Here is a 16298-nt window from a genome sequence, read left to right as displayed (position 1 = left end):
ATTTTGAGAAGACTGTATGCATTTAACAAGCAGAAACTGTAGATTTTGAGTGTGTTACGACAACACACAATGCATTTAACAGGTGTAAACTGACACGCCGTCCCTGAACATCTGAGTCCAAGCAAATTTCCCCATGAGGACAATAAAGTATATTGTATCATAGCAAAAAGATGCAGGAGGATACCTAGGGTGTCATATGTAGACGTGAATGGTACTGAGCGATATTTAACGAGTTGCGATGAGCATGTCTTGCAAAAACAGAAATTTGACCTCACTGAACACAGGAGCTGATTGACCGCTACTTCAATCTGTTAGGTTTTGTTGTGTTATTAGTGTAACTTTGGTGTTTTAAAAGAGATGATTCAGATTCGCCAAAGCCACAATAACAAACTAACGATCGAGGCAGCTGTACACCAGCAGCTCCCATGTTCAGCGAGGTAAAATTATCGTTTCTGTAAATGGAGTCTGACTTTGAAGAGAGCAGAGATAAGTTTGACCTTCAGTTCCCTGCTGGAAAGTGCTGTCTGTTTAGAGATACTGAGCATATGACTGGATGAATCAGACTTGGATTATACTGCATGAGTTGTGGAAGAGTTTGTTGACATAGTTTTGATACAGTTTTTGATATACTGTTGATGTTATGTTGTTGATATATTGACTTTGTTTTTCGGATTGTTTTCTTTACAAATTCAACATAACACGGGTTGAGTTTCTGATTTACAAATGGTCGTTTTGGGGGTGAAGTGCTCCTTTAAGTCCCTGAAAACCTGACAATCACTCTGCAGCATGGTGGTCCAGCCTGGGGTCAGGCGTAACCTGTTGTTTGACTGGATCAGATTTAAGCAGCTGATTGAATCACGTTGACACACAAATTGTGCCTGACTTAGTGGATCTGTGATTCATTTAGCGGCCAGGAGGCAGGGACCATGACTCAGGCAGGGCTGATCAAGCGTTAATGTGATTAAATCACATCCTCTTTCAAGCTGCATATTCCACACGGGTCAGCAGCTCCAAGTGGGCAAAAGGGAAGGAAGCAGCTGGCTCAACTCAGGACAGAGTATTTTACTTTGTAATGGTATCATACACATCCTTATTGACAGGAATGTAACAATAGAGTAAATTCAGGGAAAGGTTTTTACATTTATGACGTTTGTAGATAAGAAAACTGGCAGCCACTCTTTCAGCCTGTTTGACTACACTGATTGTAGCTTTGTTACAAGAGTTTACAGAGTTAATAGGCTTTCAGAAGATGTTTATGGGGCTGTATTACACCAGCTGCATGAGGATGTGGGCAGCAGAGTGAGGGAGGACAGGCTCTAATGAAACCTGAGTAAAAATTGGAGGAGAGTGAGCTGCCTGATAAGCCTGCTGTGCCCTCTGCTGGTGGCACAGAGTGTGTGCAGACAGCTGATTCTCATCCTGACCCCATAACATCCTTTAACAGAGGACTTGGAAACAATCAGGACATCAGGAGGAAGTATTAAAATGTTTATAGGTTGTTAATGTCACAAGTGTTGTTCAACCCTTTGAAAACTTGTGTTGCATTTCGATGCCTTTTACGTGCATTTAAACCTTTGAAACCTGAGCAAATTGGTCTGATTTCTTTTGAAAACATGGCTGGAAAAGGCAAGGTGCAACTTAACAAGAGATGTCCCACAATTTGCAAGAAATTAGAAAAAGTTCACAAGAAAATTATCTGAAAATTAGACATTATTTCAATTTAGTAGTATTTTTAAAAAACAGAGGAAAGAAAACTATTCTTATTATTGATTAATATATAATGTATATATATTTTTAAACTTTTTTATTTTTACCCCTTTTTTAATTGTATATCTTTTTTCTTCTTGGAGTGAATGTCCTTTATTTTGGCAAAATAAAGTCCTCTGCTACTTGTATGTTTTTATTGCTGATGCTCCCAAAACTGAGGTGGAAATGTCCCTTAAATTATTGCTGTTTGTATGATGTTGGCTGAATGTCAGAGCTCCTTGGCTCATTTGACAAAACCATTTAGTAATTTGTTAACTGATTTTTTTCAAAATGTTTTCAAGCATTGCATTTCCAAAAAAAGACTTTTCAAATCAGACACTGGCTTATACTTGCCATTCTGTTTTTGTCAGCTGTGGATACCAGACTATCATAAGTAAATGGAAACAAGAAAAAGTCACAGAGCATTCAGTTTTTTAAAAATTTATTAAAATGCATAATATGTGACCAGTTGTGACTCCTTCTATTTGGCCTTGGGTCCGTTTGTCATCGGGTAAGGTGGAATGAGGAATTTCCACGACTCATCCCAACCTGAGAGCGACTTGACGGGCTTTTTCAGACCACCAGGTCGGTCTGAGAACCTCCAGGATTCTGCCCACTCCTCAAAGAACTCGTCTTTGTCCTCCATCTTAAGGTTCTTCATGGGTGTGGCGCCTCTCTTGGGACGTGGTTGGGTTTTGCCGAGCAGGTGGCATCCAGGCCACTTCTTTTCTGCTCGTTTATCATCAATGGTGGAGAATAAGTGGTTTCTTGGTTTGATGTCGTTTATTAAGATCACCCTTGGATCAGTAGGTTCCCTAGACGTAGTTTTATTTTTGGTCTGTGCACTAGCTTTCTGCAGGAACCGACTGGAGTTTACCCAAATCCTGAAGGTCGCAGGGTTGTTGCTGAAGGTGAAGTCGACGCTGTTTGGTATTTTCTTTCCCTTTGACCACATGACAGTATAGTAGCACGGGTTGGGAGAACACTTCACCCAGGGTTCCTCCATTTTGGGCATAGGGTTGGCGAGTCTGAAAGACATTCCCCATTTCGATCCATGTCCGTTTTCAGTATTATGATGTTGCTGAGTAGTGCTGCTTTTCCCAGGTGTCCCTGAAGATCTGTGAGTCTGTTGATGGTTCAGAAGTGACTCAGCTTTCCACGAAGCATTCCACTCTTTCTCGGGATATCTCTCCCTGAACATCTGGTTGTCAAAAGACCGGCTCATTTTAGCGATGCCTCTCTGCAAAGAAATCTTCTCTCTCTGGGGTTGGATCTCCATCAACCTATCCACGCTGTTCTCTCTTTGCATTTGTTCAGACGAGTGCTCTGGGTGCAAGACGGACCACCTCCAGGCTTCCCTCCACTGAGTAAGAGAGGGTCTGTCATGGTGGAACTCAGTTTCTGAGACCATCCAGGCCAAATGCCAATCAGAATTTGGTCTATTGTACCTCCTCTGTGTCCATGGCTCACCAAGATGTTGGGATGATCTTGCTTGGTTGGTCTGTGCCCTACCCTGCCCAGCTTCTGACTGACGCTGGCCCCTCGAGTACCTCCATGAGTCTACCCAACTGTGCTCTGTGTTTGGCCCATTCTTCGGGAGTTCCACAGGCGCAAAGTGGTTCTGGTTCCAGGCGCGATCTACTCGGATTTGGGGCATAGTGGACCAACCCTGCTGCCAAGCTTCAGGGTCCTGACCCAGGGGCTGACAGGTGTATTTCCACGAGTCTTTCCACTCTGAGGCAGAAGGCCTCCTGTCTCCTCCCCTCTCAGGTGACCTGAAAGGCCTCGATGGGTCAGGCCTCATTCTTCTTCTCTCCATTCTCATTCTGTGTTTCAGTATTTTCCAGGACTCCCTCCATTCTGATGCAGAGTGAACATTTTCCAGGTGTTTCAGAAGAAGCAGCTTAGATTGGGCGAATTCTCTCCTGGGGCGATAGATCACGTCTTGTCTCAGTTGCTCATAGATTGGGTCTGTTTTCTCTGAATAGTGCTGCTTTGGACTGCTCTCCACCTTCTGAGCCCCCAAATTAGTCTCCATCCTTGGTGCCATGGTCTTCAGGATTTTCTCAATTTCTTCGCATGGTTTGGAGTTGTTTTTGGTCACCTGCCAAGACTTTTTCCATTCTGACAAACCCTCAAATTCATTGCAGAGCTGCAAGTACAGATCTGTGTACTTCTTCTCACGAGAGTCAAGCATGATGTTGTGGAGATGTGACTCTCTCAGCTCGCTGCGATCAAAAAAGGTATCACTGTGATCTTGCTTCAGAGATCGATCAGAATTCTTGTGGTTGTTGAGGACAGCCATGGCTGCTCTCCATGAATTGACCCACTCTGGATCATAAGATTTTTTAACTTTACGCACTTCAGATTTGTTGCAGCCATGGTGGTTGATAAGCTTCCAACAGTCTTCCCACTCTGAGCTCATCCCTCTATCGTTACTTTGCCTTTTAGCACTAGACTCATTCATCAGACCATCATCCAGATCAGTAAAATCTTCCTCCTCACTTGCTGGCTTAGTGGATCTCCATGACTCGCTCCACTCTGATGAGCACAAGGCCTCATTGTGATGCTGAGTCTCCATCAGCATGGTGAAGACTCCAGATTTTGCAAAATTTTCTCCTTTTGAAGAAGATGCATTCTTCTTACTGTTTTTGTCAAACTTTCTCCAGGACATCTCCCATTCCTCAGTGGGAAGGATCAGGTCTAGATCCTCTGATTCCACCATCCTGTGGTCAAGTTTCTCCCAGAGATTAAGTTTCTGAGGATCCATCAAGTTGGGTCCATTTAGCCAAGGCTTGCCTGGTTCAGAGTAAGGCTGCTGGGTAGCAAACATCCAGCACTGGCCCCAGGTTGTTTTAACTTCTTCACCTTCGGTTGGTAATGGCAAGCACTTGTTGTACTTCCATGATTTCCCCCACACCATTGTAGAAGGTTGTGTTTGGGCGATGGTCATGAGTAACTGTAGCTTTCTTAAATTCTTGTCCTGCCCCTTTTTGTCTTTGTGGGTAGAGGCTGCAGTGGAGTAGCTTTTGCTTTGGCCCACTGGTCTGGCGGCTGGAGCTGCACCTACACCACGAGAAAGCTTAGGAGGAGCCTGGGGTTTGCTCTTCCAGACACTGTCGGCATCTATCTTATTCTCAACAGGTTTCTTCTTCCTCTCAACCCTTGTGTAGTTTCCCTGTCTGGCAGCCAAACGACCTGCCCACTCCTTGTTAATACTGTTGAAAAAAGAATAAGAAAAAAGGTAAAAATGCATGCAGGAAATAGAAGTACAAAGTAGAACATCTTTCTAAGACAGAATGAAAATGACATTTTAATGTTTCACGTTTACATACAAAGTCAATGCAAAGATAAGAATACAAGTGTCCTAAGAACTACCTAAAATGACAGCAACCATCTATGGCAAAATTTATTTTAGAGGTACGTTGTTTTTTTGTTCTATATCTCATTTACTAACACAATGATCTACACTGCAGCCAGCCAATAGGGGGCGATCAAGATGTTCTGGCTTCACCTTTGGGGAGCTGTCATGTTGTCAATATTTATATACAGTAAATGCCTCATACATTGTGTTGTTGTGTTGTGTGACAGCTGCAGTTAGTGTGTATTCATACCCACAGAGGAAATGCAAAGGTGTGAGGGCGGCAGTATGTATGACTACACTGTTTATATTTAGGCCTGGCGTGACACTCAGTGTGTGCAGGGTGAGGTAATGTGATGCACTGATACTACAATAAAAATAGTGACTGACAGCACTTCAATAAATCCACACTGAACTGGGACTGTTCTGCTGCCGGGTCAAGAGACCCTTTTTTATGGTTTTAAAATGGCTTGAATTAAGATTACAAATTGATTTTAACCATTTAAAACTTCAGTGAATTGATTTGATTTCTTTCAAAAACATGGGGAGAAGTCAACAAGCAAGAAGATTACCTGAAAGTAAGCCAAAAACAATTTAAAATAGTGCTGAAAATGTTTTAAAATAAATATATATACATATATCATCTAAAATAATTCTATTTTTCTGTAACATTATTTTAAACATAAACATTATCATAATTTTAAATATGATTTTCTGGACATTTTTCTGTAATTTTAGTATGTATTTTTTGAAGAAAATTTTTAGATTGTCACCATTTACATATTTCTCGCAACTGAGTTGGTCATTGCCATTTCCCCCAGACAGAAATCAAACCACTTTGCTGAGGTGTGAAAGGGTCAAATACCTTGTGAAAGGTATCTAAACGCAGCACAAGAAAACTGATCCAGGTTTCAAAAGGTTTAAAGTACACAACCAAACTTGGCATTTTCTATGTGATGAACGGTAACTCCCCTCTGAGCTTCCCTCCCTCGGTGTCGACTGACGACTGTAAAAACACTATTTCTGTCACTTTGTCCGGCTATTCATTACGCCGCCCAGTAAATCTGTTCAGCTGCCAAAGCTGCCCAGAGGGTCGTGACACATAATCCATGTGGCTCATGTCTGAGCTCTCGTTAACTGCAAACCTTTCAGTGTGTGGATGGATCAAATTTCCCCCGCAGCACACCTCAATTTACACCTCTGTGAATGTGAGAATTGTATTTATTTAGCGGAATAAATGACTTGAGAGAAATGCCTATTCATCTATGATAATGATGCCAAATGTTGGTCCCATGGCATTAAACCATTAAACAACCTGTCGGTATATCAGTCATTAAACTCTTCTGTAATTTCAGAAGCTGCCATTCCCTGTCTGTCCAGTAGCAGTCCACAGTGTCCCGATTCCTTCACAGTATGTGAGTAAAAGCATACTCTGCTCATTTCAAAAACTCGTGTGGGATTTGTGGGAGAAGCAAGAAAATCTGAATTGGAAAAAAGGCAATGAAAAACACAGGAAGAAATTAACCAAAAATTGAAAGAAAAAAATACCCTGAAAATTAGAAATCAAAAATAAAAAACAAAACAAAAAAAAGTGAATAAAAGAAAACCCAAACAAGGCAAATAAAATTTGGACAAAAGTGTGTAAAAATATTATAATTCTGTAACATAATAAATTTAACTTTGTTTAAAAAATGACCGATAAATCTATCTTCTACCTTCTTCTGATGTTTAATATGTCATGAATTTCTAAATATAAATGTGAAAAAATATTTCTAAATATACTAAAATTTTGAAATGTAGCTAGTTACTGAATACAAATTATATAATAAATTAAGTAATCTATTGATTACTAAAATATGTAATCTAATCTAAATAGTTTTGGATTACTTTAAAATCATATGTGGAAAATATTGCGCATTATACAAACAAAGGTGCAGGCACAAAAAATCTAGTTCCACAAGTATTATTTTTTTCTTTTTAAATATCTAAAAAAATAATTCCAAGGCAATAAAATGCATTTTGCATATCCACCATTCATAGTTGGTCAAATTAATTTGCCCTCACAAAAACAGTAACGGCACAAACTACAGATTAACTGTGTGTATTGTGTGAGTTTTTGTCTCTGCTGTTTTTAAATCAAAGGCAGACTTTGTAACAAATGTATCATTAAATAACACAATTACCATCCAATTCAGGCAAAATGCAAAAATATTTGTGCAGAAATTAAGATGACACTTATTTTTAAGACTTTTAAAGGACTTGCAGGCGGCGTGTGCACAGAGACAGATAAAAGTTCAGGTCCTTACGAGGGCAGAGCGCTCTTCTCAATTCGTTCCATCTCTAGGTGTATCTTCTGTTCGTACTCTTTCTCTCTGATCGCCCAGACGTTCCTCATGATCGAGGCGTCGCAGCCGACCACCTCCACGTTTCTTTCACTAGACATCTTCGACCCCTTTTCAAAACTCCCTGCAGAAATAAAAGAAAAGCATGAAGAGTTATTATATTGTCAACACTTTTTTAAAATAATATTTGTCGGGTGGAGCTGATGTACCTTATAGTGATGATGCTGTCTGTTCTGTGAGGAGATGCAGCGCTGCTCTTATATACTGTAACACCCAGACTCCTCAAGCTGCTGTTGGATGTTTGAGGGGCAGTCCTGTCTAAAAATATTTCATCCTCCAACACACTCACAGAGACACAGAGAGGAGGTCAAACTGCCTGCAGCATGTTGGCTTTGCACCAAACTATGATGCAGGTTTGGTACCTCAAAATGACCTACATGTGTCTATACAAGATCCCAAAATTTATGTTGTCCAGATCTGACCCATACCCGACACTTTTATCCGGCTTACATAAGACGCAGAGCGATGGCACTGGGGCAGTATGTTCCCATTTGCCAGATATGGGCCACAAACACGCCGTAGAAAAAAAAAAGAAAAAAAAGAAAAAACACACAAATAAAAGCAAACAAGCCTTAAAACTAAGTGCAATGAACAGAAACAAAAGCATAAAAAAGAATATATAATCTCAATAAACAAATACTCACTAAAACTTAAATATCACATGTTTGAAAGCAGTAGGAAGAAGTACTCACTTCTTTATTCCTACCCCTTTACATACATTCAAATTTTACATACAACCTGCTATGACACACTATAAAAACCTATGGTCTCTGAGTTTGGATACATAATTAGTACACATGTTTAATTTATATGAGTAAATTTACAGTTAAATTGTTTTTACTTTCTTATTATAAAAAAGAAATACTAGTCAATATCCTTTACATTACATCTTTAGCATTTTCTCAATGGCAGCTTTTAATAATTTCATGTGATTTATCAAGATAATTAAATTCAAATTAAAGTCACTCTGCCGCTCTTTTCTTTTCCTTTTTTGTCGTAGCTGGTACAAAACGCAAAAACCTGTGTTAATATATGCTGTCTTGAGAAAAAAAAACACCTTTCACCGTTCCCTCCACCACCTCAAATACTTTTCCTACCAAAATTAGCACGACCACACGTTTTTTTTAACCTGCTACAAATAGGCCATAGACTGCATGGCCGAAGACTAGTCTTTCTCTGTGTGTGTGTGTGTGTGTGTGTGTGTGTGCGCGCGCGTGTGCTCAGCAGGCTGGAGAACAGGTAAACAGTAGAAAGAAGCATGGAAAGAAGTCTGTGAAAACTTTACTTCTCTTCATATATCTCTTACTGATTCATTTCTCTCTTAAACTCGGTGCAGACTCATTTGGGTCGATGTTTTTAGCTTCTTAGGTGGAGACGGACGGTAATTAGTGGTTAATGCATCTCGCCAGTTAAGGAGCTGAAGTTAGGACATTCACCCAGGTGTTTTGTTCCTATCAATAAATCGGAGTCGGAGGCGATAAAAACCTGCGTCTACTGCAGAGTCATATGACCCGAGTGTGAATGCTGATTGTACACTTTCCCACTGCATTAAAAAGCCGGATGTCAGCAGATGTTAGCAGATGTTTTTTGTGCAGAGGGAATGAGGCTAAAGTGACCTCATACACATTTAATCATATCTACATCAATTTAGAAAATATGACTTAAACTGAATGACAATTGGGCTGCAGATGACTCTCGGAGAGTTGTTTTGGCTTTTGTGGTCTGCTGCTCGTCCCTGAGCCTGAATTTGACCAGTGCTGTCATGTGTTATTTGAGGTTTATGGTAAATATATCTTTTTCACACTGAGGCACACACCTCCTGCTGCAAACCTATCGCAGGCCGTGTGAAACGGCATGCTGGGAATGCAAGCCCTCCTAAAACACGGACATTCGTTCTCTCCAAAGGATGAATCTTTATGACGCTGGTGATCCTCTGACCACCACAAACACATCAAAATGACAAATCAGGTATAAATGAGACACCTTTTGTTTGTTACCTTTTTGTGGCGGAAATTATGTAAAACCTTCAGTTAATTGCAAATTGTCTCAAAGCCACAATCGCTGCCATGACTCGAAATCAGGACGCTGGTCTTTTTTAACCATTCCCCACTCGTAATTGTGGCATACATGCTACAGTCTCCACATTAACTTTTTTTAGCCACATGTCATCAAAATCAGCTATTTAGCTCCAAAAAATTGTGAATTCTTTCCACGTTAATAACTAGAAAAGTTCAGATCTACGTCGTAGCGATAAAACTAAACAATTTTTGTAATCAGAGCAGCACTTTGAAGAATCGTCTCTGCTGTTGATAAAATACGCATCGTCTATTTTCTTTTTTCTATCGAGATTTCCTGCTAACAGACACTGCATGTGAAATATTTTTATTATGTAATAATATTAGCATGATAAATGTATTTTTAACCCTTTGAGACCTGCTGCGACATCACTTTCTTGTGCTGTATTCAGACATCTTTCACAAGTATTTAAAGCTTTGAACACTGAAGAAATTGGTGTGATTTATTTCATAAACACACTGAAAAAAAGTCAATGAGCAATTTGTTCCACAAATTGCAAGAAAGGTTTAGGTAGGTTTAGAAAAAAAAAAATGTAAAAGCTGGGGAAAACGTCAATGGAAAAAAGAAAAAAAGCTAGGGAAAAAAAATATATTAATAATTATCATAAATAAATATTTAAAATTATGTGACAGTTATATAATATTTTAAGCACTTTTTGCCAAGTCTCATTTGTCTTTTTTATTATTCATTTATTTATTTTTCACTTTCATTTATCTTTATTTTTCACTTTTTAAAAACTAATTTTCAGGAGGTTTTCTTGTTTGTTGTTGTTGTTGTTTTTAACTTATTTCTTGCTCATTTTTGGGTCATTTCTCATTGTTGCTCATTGCGCTCCTCATGTTTTTGTATGAAATCAAGCCAATTTTTCAAAGGGTTAATAACTAAAAAACAGCCACGAATCCTTTATCCATATCATTCATAACTGGACTTTAAACAGCATTAACTAACTTTGCACAACAAAGTGGAAAATGATTTTATCACACTTTTGATTTACCAGTAATATTGTTTTTATAATAACGTTTACTGTAAATCTATTGTAACTGCTCAGAACTGCTTATTTATTCAGAAATGAGCTTCCATGTAAACACAGATCTTCTTTGTTTGTACTGTAAGAAAAAAATCACAAAAATTTTTACAATTTAAAAAAAAAAAGTTGACTTGACCTCTAACTGGACAAATATCAGCACATTTTTGCCACCTCTTTAGCAGGTGAACTGTTTATGATCAACATGTGACCTGAGAAAGGGGACAAGGGAAGAGAAATAGAAACTAAAAAGATCCTGAACAGTATGTACGAATGTATGACCCATATTCTGTGACATACATATCCTGTGTGATCGACAGATATACTGGCACCATATGTTGGTGCTGCTGCTGGTAAAAATAGAGCTGTACAGCCTGTCCCCATGTCTCCTCTGTACAAGTACACCATCATACTTTACGAACTTATAAATGTACTCTTTAGAAAAGAGTTTATAAAAAATGCTTCAATAAAAAGAAAATTCAATATTTATTTCCTAAATATCGCAAACTTTGATCATAACATTTCTGTAAGGAACCTTGCCATTAAATTACAAACACTGTTGCCAGTGACAGTAAATACGACAGACTGATACTGAATTTAGGTCAGTACATAAATCAGACTGAGTGAATTAAAGGCTCGATAGTGACCCAGAAAAACAAAACTAAAATTTGAAATTGCAGAATTATTAAAAGGAGAAGCAAGAAACACACTTTTATCAACATTTGTCAAATTAAAAGCATTTGAATTCAAAGATCTGGTTGATTTCAAACTGTTCAAATCACGTACAGAGATAAAAATGTGTGCGTACACTAATTGTAACTAAATTTAGGAATTTGTTGACATAATATATATATGTGTTTAAAGAAAAGGTTATGAAGGGATCGATATATAGGTTTGACTTCTACCTGTTCGGACACTGTGCTTTTGTTTTGTTTGCTTGTTTATAATGTGTTTTCATTCTTTTTTGGTTTGAAATAAAGTTATTAATTCATTAATTCATTCAAAAATTATCTAATAATATCCAAAAGTTGCAAAAACATTTGGTGGTGGGGTTTTGAAGAAAACATGCCCTCCAAACACACCATTTATCACAGCCAGAAACTGTGAAAGCAGAAATTACTGTTGGATTTTCTCACCCTGCAAACATTATGTGCTATTTTACGGGTTTGTGAAACAGATTTTTCAAAACTTTCAGGGTATATTTACTTTCAAAAACCTTTCTAGGCCTGTAATTTGCACATTCTATGACTTTTCTAGGTTTATCATGACCGTATATGCACCCTGATAATAACCATGCTCCAATGCTGTTTCATCACTTTACCAGAAGATTTAGATCAAGCAAAAACAGAAATATTTGTTTAAGTCAGATCAGATCTTGTGTCTGGTTTAACAGCGCTGAGAGAGCGCGAGCTATGTGTTACCATGAACTCTGACTTTCAGTTCTGTGAATGACACACCTGCAAAATGATAACACTCTTGGCAGGACTTCGAGGAAGCGGTGCAGACATGGGAAAACTAGCAAAACCTGAACACACACATGCACACATTTAGAGCACATACACTCAGATCTTAGCTTCAGCTACCATTTTCATGGAAAAAAATCAGAATTACTGCAGTATATGAAGTACATCTAGTGTGTACATGTGGAGATAAAGGTTTGGTATTCTGTATTCTGTATCTGTTTCTTTGGGTGAAATGCACCTTTTTTGATGATTTTCACTCCAGACACTGCTCTCTCTAAAGCTAAATAAAGTTGCAGTTGCCACTTAGTGCCTCAGAGTTTTTGTGCACAGACAGAGCCGCTCAACAGGATTTTTCACATCGTTTGGCTCTTGTTCAAATAAAACAACACGCACACACACACACACACACACACACACACACACACACACACACACACACACACACACACGCATAAAGTCCCTGCTGCTAGTCGATTAATCTACATTTTTTTTTTTTTAATTAAAATTTTAAAAAAAAAATTTTTTTTAAATTATTCCAAAGTTATTTTCTGTTTTTTCTTATTCGTTTTTTTTCCTTCTAATGTTTTAGGTATTTTTGTAATTTTCACATTTTTTTGTTGCAGATTTTTGGGTAATTTCCTCTCAAGTTGCTTGTTGCCCTTTTCCTACGTTTTGAAATAAATGGAGCCAATTCGCTCAGGTTTCAAAGGGTTAAACCATGTTTAAAAAGCATCACATAGTGCAAGTGTTGACTGCAATGTGCTGAAAGGAGTTGAAAAAGTGGACTACATCCTTCTCTCTCTGTCTTGACTTTTTAAAGAAAGAACAGAGACAGAATTCATTATTATTTTAGTCTGAATCAGTTCTCAGCTCTCCGCCCACAGGGTGGATCGACCGACATCAGCGTGATTCAGTCTGACGGAGGTCAAAGCCGATCCAGTAAAACCTGTCTGCTGTCTGTTCTCCGCAGAGCAGTTACAATGTTTTCAAGCAGACAGCCACCACGTAAGTGACGCTTATTTTACTTATTTTCTAAACAGTTTGGGGCAGTTTTTGGAGGCTGACATTTGACAAAGGTCCTAGACAAGTCCCCGTCAGGGACATTAAGATGACTTCGTCAGTATCTTAAACTCTTAGGCCGCCAGATTTGTTTTTAAAATGCTCCATTCTTTTCAGTGCGATTTAACTAAGCCCTTGATTCTCTTCTAAAACCAGCTTCACGGATCATTTTCAGATTGCGCATTAAAACATGTCACTGTTTTTTGTTTCTACAGCATGTCCTGCCAAGTTAACCATCGCTCTGTTTGGAAAGAAGATTCAGCAGAACAGCATCGGAAAAATGATCCTCAGCGACAAGCCGAATGCTTTCACCAGATCGTCAAACAGCTTCGTCGTGGAAACGAACGACTCGTTCAAAATCATCAATATCCCCGATTTCTTCGATGACGAATGTCTGCACCCGGACCAGCTGGTTATTGACTTCATGGCACTCTCTCATCCTGGCCCTCATCTGTTCATACTGGCAATAGATTCAGAAAACACCAAAGAGGACAAAGTTGTGGCTCAGATCAAAAAACTTCAAGGGACCTTTGGAGAAAATGTGACGGCTCACTTGGTCGTCATGTTGCCAGACACCAAAAGCGCCCATTCACTCCGTCAGCTGAAGCAAAAGTTCATCACCCAGCTGGCAGTCGCCAGTGAAACGCTGGCCAGCGAATGTAGGAACTGGTGTTCGGACCGTCAGCCATTCTGCTATGACTACAAAAACTACAGTGAAGATGTGGTGTTAAGAAGAATGACGGGTTTAGAGAACATAAGGTAAACTTTCTGCATAATATTTTGGGCCATATGTATAGTTCCATGCAGCTTGTGTTTCCCAGTTTATTTTCTCTCAGTGGTTTTCTTTCGTCTACCTGAAAAGCTGAAACATCCCTGTGGTTTGTAGTATTGTAAGGTATACGGACATATACAAGCCACGTTATAACTTGTTTTAACAATATTTGTCTAAATATTTGTCCCTAATTAGCTGCATAAATCAAACAGTAAATTGGTTGATTTTAGATATCAGGTAAGAGCTCTGAGTTTAGAGTCGTTCTTACTCCAAAGTTGTCAAATCCTGCCACTGTCAGTTATTTCATCATAAGATAACTATGCCAAAAGCCACCTTTGGCGGCAGTATGGTATGCTGCCAGGTAGCCTCAGTTTGGAATGCAGCCAGGTGGGTTGAAGGGAAGGGTTGAGGATGGGCCCAACATACCCTGGACTTTCACCTATGAGCCCTGTGTTCACTTCCCATATTAATGTAGAGCCAAACCATTATGTTTTTTCTAAACCTAACCAAATGCTATAGAGGTGTTGGGCATAACATAGGTTGACTTACAATGTTGTTAAAATAAGTGAACACCAGTCTGGATAAAAGTCTGAGGTTTGTTTGACCTCTCCACCTCTCCTCCTTTTTGCTCTAGGGGGACTTTCTGGCTCTTTATTAAACTACGAAGCCCTATTAGCTCCTGTTATAATCACTACAACCACTAGAGGCTGTTAATAACTTAAATAACTTCTCACTTCTGCATTTCAAAAAAAATTTTTTGTGGTCATATTTTAGAGGAGGACAGTTTATTGTAAACATTATCTGACACATTTTTGTTGGCATATGATGTTAACACCACTGTCTCTATTACTTTCATCTTTTGATTGACTTTAATTATGTTAATTGTTTCAGTTTGGATGGCCAGCCTGTGTATCACCGTGGGAGAGCAGGTAAAATCTCTGTTTTTAATTACTTGTAATTGTTTTTAGTTATAAAATTCTATCCTGCTGAAAGAATACTCTGTTTGGGGCCAAGTATAATACCTTCAGTTTATAATACCTTGAGTTTAATAGCAGGATATTGCAGGTCACTGATGTTTTAACTGACTGGTTTTCATTTGATTTCATTTATTTATTTGCACCATTAAAAACTGTAACAGAAAACAGGTCAAAAACATTACAGAAAAACAGGTTAGAAAACCAAATGGGCTTATAGAAATATCTCACCAAAGGTGATACAATGAATTACTGTATCCTCCAGGTGACGGTGTCTTTGAAGAGCCAGACGACATATTTAACATCGTTCTGCTGGGACCGAAAGGGACCGGAAAGAGTGCATCTGCAAACACCATCCTGGCTGCTGGGCACCCCAACCAGGATTCATTGCAACTTTTTAGATCTGAGCCAAGCCCCATGCTGGTCACCACCCAGTGTGAGGTCAGAATAGTGGAGAAACCATTCGGGACCAAAGTGAGACTGGTCGACACCCCAGACTTCTTTCACGACCAACTCAGAAACTCCCAGGCTCAGGTGGAGGAGTGCAAGAAGTACTGTAAGCCCGGACAATGCCTGGTGCTACTCGTGTTACGGCTGGGCCACTTCACGAACATCGAGAGAGGAATATTAGAAAAGCTGGAGAAGAAGTTCGGTTGGGAGATCAGGGAGAGCACAATTGTCCTGCTGACCCATGGAGAGGAGCTGGCGGGAAGTCTGGAGAAGTTTATAAACGCACATGATCGCCTCAAGAGCGTTATTGAGCTGTGCGAAGACCGATATCATCTGTTTAGCAACACCTCTAACAACAAGAAGCAAGTCATGGAGCTCATCAAGAAAATGCCAGATTATAAAAATCTTTTCCCAAAGTTTGCAAAAAAGCAAAATACTCGCTGCTGCATACTTTAGCTATGCTGTATGTGCAAATGACAAAGTGCTCTAAAAGAATACTTACGGATTAGCGTAGTATTTATGACTAACAATGGACAGTTAAAAATAAACAATCAATGCAGAACCACACATAATAGCACTGGATCTGTGCCCTTGGTACCCCGGCCGAGGTGCAACGAAAAATCGGGACGGTAAGAAACTGTTCTATTGGTACCATCCAAAATACATAAATAAATAAATAAAATATTAAAAATAATTTAAAATATAAAATTAAAATAATTGTGAATATAGTTTTCTGGACATTTCCCCAGGCTTTTTTTCTTTCATTTTTTATCAAGGCCCTTTATCCACCTGTAAGTAATTTCTTGCAATTGGTGGGACATTTCTTGCCAAGTTGCTAATTGCCTTTTCTGCCATGTTTTTGAAAGAAATCCAACCAATTTGCTCAGGGTTTAAAGGGTTCAGTTTGCAAATTTCAAATGTGTACAAAACATCTGGTGGTCAAATAAATAAATTTTGTTTGCATATTTGTA

General features: G+C 39.0%; 2 protein-coding genes across 2 annotated transcripts; one reads left to right on the top strand and one right to left on the bottom strand.

Annotated features, from left to right (window-relative positions):
* Nucleotides 1–1643: 1643 nt before the first annotated feature.
* On the bottom strand, nucleotides 1644–12455 carry LOC148186233 (uncharacterized). Its single transcript, XM_088071367.1, has 3 exons — nucleotides 7659–12455; nucleotides 7414–7573; nucleotides 1644–4964 (listed from the first exon to the last, which is right to left on the bottom strand). Exons 2-3 carry the CDS (start codon nucleotides 7548–7550, stop codon nucleotides 2228–2230), a joined length of 2874 nt encoding a protein of 957 aa, XP_087927493.1. The 5' UTR covers nucleotides 7551–7573; nucleotides 7659–12455; the 3' UTR covers nucleotides 1644–2227.
* Nucleotides 12456–12635: 180 nt separating this feature from the next.
* LOC121964885 (GTPase IMAP family member 8-like) lies at nucleotides 12636–16298 on the top strand. Its single transcript, XM_088070715.1, has 4 exons — nucleotides 12636–13077; nucleotides 13347–13890; nucleotides 14795–14832; nucleotides 15143–16298. The coding sequence occupies exons 1-4, from the start codon at nucleotides 13053–13055 to the stop codon at nucleotides 15781–15783; spliced, it is 1248 nt and encodes a 415-aa protein (XP_087926841.1). The 5' UTR covers nucleotides 12636–13052; the 3' UTR covers nucleotides 15784–16298.

The sequence above is a fragment of the Plectropomus leopardus genome, chromosome 20 (assembly GCF_026936395.1).
Source record: "Plectropomus leopardus strain MGB_pleo_1.0 chromosome 20, ASM2693639v1, whole genome shotgun sequence".
Classification (NCBI taxonomy): Eukaryota; Metazoa; Chordata; class Actinopteri; order Perciformes; family Serranidae; genus Plectropomus; species Plectropomus leopardus.
The sequence above is the reverse complement of the archived record's forward strand: the minus strand, read 5'-3'. Positions and strand labels throughout refer to the sequence as shown.

Coding starts and splice junctions, on each gene's coding strand:
- LOC148186233 (XM_088071367.1), bottom strand. CDS start 7,550: ATGTCTAGTGAAAGAAACGTGGAGGTGGTCGGCTGCGACGCCTCGATC. Junction 4,965..7,413: donor GAGAAGAGCGCTCTGCCCTC/GTAAGGACCTGA, acceptor TTTTTTCAACAG/TATTAACAAGGAGTGGGCAG.
- LOC121964885 (XM_088070715.1), top strand. CDS start 13,053: ATGTTTTCAAGCAGACAGCCACCAC. Junction 13,078..13,346: donor TTCAAGCAGACAGCCACCAC/GTAAGTGACGCT, acceptor TTGTTTCTACAG/CATGTCCTGCCAAGTTAACC. Junction 13,891..14,794: donor ACGGGTTTAGAGAACATAAG/GTAAACTTTCTG, acceptor TAATTGTTTCAG/TTTGGATGGCCAGCCTGTGT.